This window comes from Erigeron canadensis, chromosome 9 (assembly GCF_010389155.1).
Source record: "Erigeron canadensis isolate Cc75 chromosome 9, C_canadensis_v1, whole genome shotgun sequence".
Lineage (NCBI taxonomy): Eukaryota > Viridiplantae > Streptophyta > Magnoliopsida > Asterales > Asteraceae > Erigeron > Erigeron canadensis.
Window position 1 is genome coordinate 12,514,489 of NC_057769.1, and position 7,574 is coordinate 12,522,062.

Sequence of the window (7,574 nt, forward strand, 5' to 3'; positions counted from 1 at the left end):
ATTTACTAGACACTATAACACTGGACCTGTATCTTATATAACTGTTCCAAGAATGACTAGAATTGTGGGTCGAGATCATTTCCTACCACACATATATCACACAGATAAACATATAAGCAAAGCTAACAAAAAATATAATGTACTGGTCAGATTTTGTTATTAAACGAGTGTTTTTAGACAAGATATAACTAAAGGATTCTAACATTTAAGTTCTTTTTACAACCTTATTTCATCATCTGTACCTAAAATAAACGCCTACTTTACATGAGACCAAAGCCTAAGATATACATAAAAGAAAACAAGAAATGGGTTAGTGCCAAATCCCTTTTATCATACGAGCAATTCTATTCGAAGATAGGTTCCTAACAATCTTTCTAGCATCTGAAACTTGCTCATCTGCTAGTTTCTCAATGTTTTTCAAGTACCCAGAATTCAAAATTTTCTTTCGGCCACTAGTACATCCCGACAATGACATGATTACTGGGAGTAAAAGTTTTTTGTGACTTGAAGTTCCTTCTTCTTGGTCAATGGATTGCATAAGCAAGCTCACATTTTGATCATTTTCCACAAATCTTTTTCGGTTTTTGGGTATTGAAATCAACTTTGACAATGTCTGAATTGCCATTTCACGTACCTCAAAGGACTTTGCAGCCACAAATTTGGCGAGTTCTTGCATGAACCCTGCTTCTCCCATAGCTTTCTTGAGATCATCCGAAATCCCACTTAACCAAAAAGCAGCTTTTAGCGATGCCTCTTGTACAGAAACCTCACCATTGCGTAGATAGTAGAGTATGTAATCGATAAAACCACAACTCACCAAACTATTCAATCTCGTTAAATCCAAACATAAACTCGTTATCGCCCTTATAGACGTCTCTCTAGTCTTGGACGAAAACGACGAGTTAGGATCCAAAACATGAACCAAAACACGAATCCCACCTTCATCAACAACTAGATTCGTCACTACTTGATCCTCAAACGCCGTAGCTTGAAGAAACTCCATAGCACTAATCTGACAAACCTCATTTCTAGACTTAACAAGGTTAACAAAAATCGTAAGTGCGCCTTCTTCAACAATGAACCTCTTAATTTCTTTAACACCAACCACATTCTTCAACACTCCACAAGCTAAACCGACCAACTCACCTCCATTCCCACCTTCACTAGCACAGATTCTCAACAATGAAGTCACACCACCATGAGCCGAAACCGCCCAAGCATTTTCACCTCCCGCCGTACACTTCATCAAACACATACAACACAAACTTTTCCCCAAACAACTCCCACTCTCCAAAACCCGAACCAAAGGCGCAACAAGCCCATTTCCAACCAACCCTTTTCTATACTCAACAAACCCACAAATAATATCTAAACTTTTCAAAACCTCGTCTTGAATACCGACATCTTTTAAGCCTAAAAACTCAATCAATGCATAACCAAATCCTTCAACTTCTTCCATTGCAACTCTCAAAAACTTGTCATTTTCTTGAATCAATTCATAAAAACAAACCAACCCTTTTTTCTTCATCTCATTATTTCCGATTTTAAACCTCGAAAACAAATCATTTGCATAAAATAATACATCTTCTTTTGAAGCATTTAATCCAGGCTTTGAAACCACAATTGCATATTCCCCACATATAGATACATTTTCATTACAACTATTATTATATATCATTAATTCATTTAATGATTTAATAATTGTATTTAACTTCACACATATAATATCAAGATCACTTTGCATCAAGAGCTTACCATTGTATGAGCAATCTATGCATTTTTCAGCCAAATTTGTAGTGAAATTTGCTATTTCATCAATTTCTTGAACCACGCCGGAATACGATGAAGTTTCGCCGGAATCTTGATTTTCCGGCGGAAGTCCGGCTATAATGGGGAGAATCTCATTTAACTTGTTTCTTATTAATACCCATCTTGAATTAAACACATTTACTGAGTAGGAAAGTGTGATTAAAGATTCTATTTGGTCGGTTGTTTGCCGGAATCTTGATTTGCCGGCGAGTTGGGGTTTTTCCTTATTCATTTTTTTTTATACTAGCCCATTTTCCGGTGGGATTTTCCGGCGACTATTATTGTTGGGATTTGAAGGTGAAGTGATGTTTGCATTTAAGGTTGTGTTATAGTTTTGTTGAGCTGGGTTTTGAATTATGAAAATACCCTTTTGGATGAGTGATATACTTATGTTATTTTGAGAAAAAGAGAACGTGAAGATTATTAGTTATGGGTTTGTTACAAAGTTGGAAAAAGTACCAAAATAGAATCTATAATCTTAAAAAGATAATGGTATTTTATAAACCGGAAATATTAGGTAAAACATGTTATATCTATCTTAAGTTAAGAGGAGATTATGTAAAATTTAGGAAGAGGTTATATAAAATTTAAGGGGGCTATGTATGTTTCTTAAATTCAAAGGTTTAATTTGTCATTTTTTTAAGTGACAATATCTGAACTTAGGTAAAGTCTGCAGTACGGATCATTTTCCCTTGTATAAAGTACCATAAGTGAGTTAACAGTATTAGCACTTTATCCGTGTATTGCGGCGGTGGTCGTGCCGTCATGGCAGTAACAATGTGGTGGTGAGGGCAAATGTTGGTGGTTGATGAGACGTCAAGTGACGTAGATAATTTATGTAAAAGTAATTGATGTAAGAGGTTAATGGAGAATTTTAAAAGATAAATGATTGTTAGTGTAACTTAATCATTAATGTTAAGGGGTCGTGTAAGCAAAAATATTTTAAGGGGTGCTAAATGAAAATATTACATATTTTTCAACACTTCCTAAATAAATTTCTATTCTTTTTCTATACTTCATTATAAAACAAACTACCTCTCATCTGTTTTCAACTATCTATCTTTGAAATACCCAAAATACCTTTAATTTTCAACACATTTTTTACTCACACACTAAATCTACCCAAAATATCTCTAAAATATTTTCCAACCATATGTATCCAAACTTCTCTACCTTATTCATTAATTTAAATATTTATACTTAATATCTTTAAAAAACTCTTAATAAAATTATTTACAAAAGATAAATATGTTAACCATATAATAATTACACTAACATTTACATCAATTATTTTTAGATTAATAACCACATCATTAGTACCACCACTCGTTATCACCTTCACCGCTACGTTGCACGAGTACAAATCTCGTTTAATATAGTATAGATTGTGGTACTAGTTAGACGATTGGTTTAAGTTTTTAAAAAGTTAGGGCCTCAATATTTTATAAGCTAAATTTAATGTATAGATTTTGAGCTAAATACCATTATATAATTTGTATTATAGTAATACCGTTATTGATTTTTGCTGCATCTATTTATTGTGGACTACTAACAGTTCAATAACATCGGTCAAACTATTTTGTTTTTCTGATTATTTTAATTTATATTTTTATTGATTTCGTTTAATACCTTTAAAATTTTAAGTAGTAAAATATTATGTCACGTGTCAATAAAAATAATTCAAATCTTTGTATTTCTATTAGAGTTGTCATTGAGAGAAGTTAGGGTGAGATACTGAGATTAAAGGTGTGAACATGACAACCTTATTTTTTACGTTCGAATAGTTGTCTCATTTTGTGACTTGTATTTAAATAAAAAAAAAATCAAGACATTAGCTTTAATGTTTTAAGCTTTAAGGGTGTCAAATGAGCATTGTGCAAGCAATTACTTCATACTGTCTTCATGTGATATATGATAATATGAATGCAGGTTCTTTTACCTTATCGAATAGTAACTAAACGAGAGAAAGTACATTGTAACTAAACGAGAGAAAGTATCCACGCGTTGTGGCGGTGGGATGGTGAGGGTGATAGCTAGGTCATAGAGTGTGATAGCTAGGTCATAGAGTGTGATATGTCATAAGATCATAAAGTGTGATAGGTCATTGGAGTTAATATGTCATAGCAGGGGCGGATGTATAGCTTGATTAGTGGGGGCAAATGCCCCCTATAGCCCAATAATTATTAGCAAAATTTACATTAACAAATGAAGATATGCATGCTTAATTTACATGAATGCCCCAGTCTGTAATTGATTGTGCCCTCAGACAACTAAAAAACTTGTATCATTGGTTGAATTATTGATTATCTATATCTATACTATATTATAAAGTAAATAGGGTTTCAACTTTCAATTTCAACAATATACACATAATAATGCATGAAGTACCATACACCAATGCCTACAACTTTTTCTCTTCTCCATAAATCATTTTATTCCTCTAATTCTTTTAAAATCATTTATCTCAAAAACCGTACATCGATAAATTATAAAAATTATATGGATGTTCTTAAAACTTCATGCTCTTTCATTAAAGATGTCATTCGATATACTTTCGAATAATTTTTATATCCGAGGGCGGAGCCCGTACGGTTAAGGCATTTGGCTATGACACTCTATAACATATCACCTCCTATGACCTATATCCTTCACTATATCACCGCCACAACACGTTGTACTTGCTCACATGAATACATAAAGAAAACAAAATTTGTTTTGTGTAATGGACGATGTGGGAACATATTTTACATCTGTTTCAAATCAATTCTTTATTTTTTTTCTTTAGGCTCTACATATCAACAAACTAAAACTTGCTTTATATGTTATTATTGATTATACTATATTAGTAAAAATGCATTGTATACATGTACAATTTTATAATTCAAAGCATCTATTTTCTAGTTTCTATCAGACATATTATTATTTAGTATAATTACATATTAATTATGGTTTGATTTAGGCTAACTTTCATTAAGAATGTAGTCTCAAAATGATGTCAACCTGAAATTATTTTGTGGCTTGGTTTGCTCAACAAGCTTTTTTCGAGCTAGCAAAGGATGAGGTTTTTTTCGTTCAAATTATCCCGAAAAGACGAACTTTTCATATATATATGCAGCTAATCGAGAAATTCACGTTCTCATTTTGTAAAAACTTCCCCGAGGCTAGATTCAAGTTTTAATCAGAAAACTAAATCAAAAAGCTTACAAAACTGACAAATTGCTTAATATACAACTTGATCCGACCCGTTTTAACATACTGAAAAGGTTACGAGGTCCAACCGGGTATCGAATTACATATGAACGTGCCCCCTATGCCAGATATTTCTAGATCCGCCTTTGTGTCATAGAGTATGATAGTCAAATGCCTTAGCCGTACGGGCTCCGTCTTTGGATTTTAAAATATCGTCGGAAGTATATCGAATGACATCTCTAATAAAAGAGCATGAAATTTTAAGAACACCCATATAATTTTTATAAATTATCGATGTACAGTTTTTGAGATAAAAGATTTTGAATGAATTGGAGAAATAAATGATTTATGGAGGAAAGAAAAAAAAATGATTGGTTGAGATTTGAGGAGAGAGAAAGGTACTATAGTTATTTTAGATAAATATATAATAGATAGGAGAGACATTTTAGGAAAGTGATTAAAATCAATATTAAAAATTTAAGTTTAATATTGAAAATATAAAGAAAATCTGCTTTATAATATAGTATCGTAACTGAATAAACACCTAATGGTATATCAATCTCATTGGATATTTATGAAATCTACTAAACTTACAGGAATATATAATTGACAATGAATGTTTAAGTGATATAGACATTATATATACAATTTTTAAACAGGGGAATTCTACGTAATGAAGCATAAGCTTGCTTTTTAGATACAATAGTTTTATCAAATGATAGGGCACAAATTTTTGGTGGTTTTTTGAAGCAAATTGCATCTTTAAGTGGAGGTGGTTAGCTAAGTTGAGTTCAGTTTGTTAACTATCTCGTTGGCATGTCGCAGCATTTTTTAAGAGAAAATCTTACCTCGAAGGAAACGTATATGATAGAAAATGTGACGTGTTTAGTTTTGAGCTACGTACTCTTTGCTATAGTAATAAGATCACATGTGATAGTTCTCCAATCAATCACGACCCCAATGAAACCAGCCATATTATTTACACCAACCAAACATTCATACAATAACTACGTATACACTCAAAGAATAGGTGAGAGTGACAAAGTTAAGCTTTAGTTTCAATAATAAGGCTGTCAATCAAGTGGAATCGGGTCTAGTCGACAAGTTGAAAATCTATAAGCCTAATCTAACACGTTAAAAAGTTTAAGGATAGAAATTTCAACCAAGGCCTAACCCGACTAATACATGGGTTGACAGGTCAAATATGTAGGTTTTGCCTCAATCGGGTTTAATGTCAATGTTTGGAAGTGGGTTGGTTTGATTAAAGTGCCAACTAGGTCCATTTGAGGTCAAGTGGGCTTGTGTGTGTGCGAGTCAAATGGGTTGCTTTCGGGTTAATTGGGTTAGTATTGATAGAAAAATTGTCTGCTCCTTGCGACGAGGACGATATTTCCTACTTCAATTCTTACTTTTACCCATGTCCTTGACTTCGAAGTTTGATATATGTGATCGGCGAGTGTTACAATTCTGGTGAACTCTTGAAATCCGACAAGATAGAGAGAAATATGAAAGGACCACAAATGGAAGAGACCATTTGTCATGTTCTTGACTATACAATTTTTTTGTTACATTCAAAAGTGTATCAAATGACCATATTTTCCTTAATAGAAGATGAGAATAGATGGTCTTAATCTATCATGCTAAAGATGATCGACTAATATTATGCCTTAATTTAAAAGTTGAAGTCTTAAAAATCCTAAAGAGCACTAAACAATATAATTTATATATGAATATAGATTAGGTTATTCGGGTTGACCAGTCGACTTAACAACCCAATAAGGCTGCCGAATTGTACTTGAAAAAAATATACATAGGTGAGTTGCCAGGTTAACAAATACCTACTTTGAAATTTGTTTTATTTGTCATGAAGGTTTTAGATCGTGATTCGGATGATGAATTTATTGACTCTAATATACGTTAACATATTTTGGTATATAATTAACTGGTTTACATAGCATGAGATTTTGTAGAAAATGATTTTGTTAGTTTCAGACTGACTGGGTATTAAACTAGCTAGTAGATGTTTTTAATTTTACAATTCAATGACAATTTTTTTAAGTAATAAATGCAATTTATATGGAAACATAACTGCATAGAATATCTTGCATTAAGTTTTTTTTTATATATAAGGGGCAAGAGTGTAATCGGGAAAAAAACAATCGGCTCTAATCGACAAGTCGGCTCCCTACCTCCTACTTTTTGGCAAATATCGGCAAGAGCATCGGCAAAACCAATCGGCCAAATATAACCGATCAAAAGGGACGTTGGATGCTTGAAGTGTGAGAATCGAGATACACAAATCAACTCATATATTTATTTTAATTAATAAAATTACATATCATATATACATACACAAAACCCACCATATTCACCATTTTTTCCGGCGAGTTTTCGGACAAGTGATGTCGAAACTTACTTGTGTGGGGGAAATGAAACCCGTTGAATCTTCTATCCTGGGATGGATGCCGCGATGTGATATACATACCACCACCGGCGACCCTATTTTCTGGCCACACTTTTTTCCGGCCGATTTTGACGGAGATGGTGATGATAGATAGATGTTGACTTTGTTGCTG

At 32.9% G+C, this 7,574-nt stretch overlaps 1 protein-coding gene across 1 annotated transcript; it reads right to left on the reverse strand.

The window, feature by feature from the left end:
- Positions 1-310: 310 nt before the first annotated feature.
- Positions 311-1,678, reverse strand: LOC122583233. The gene has a single exon (XM_043755658.1). It carries the CDS (start codon positions 1,676-1,678, stop codon positions 311-313), a length of 1,368 nt encoding a protein of 455 aa, XP_043611593.1.
- Positions 1,679-7,574: the final 5,896 nt, after the last annotated feature.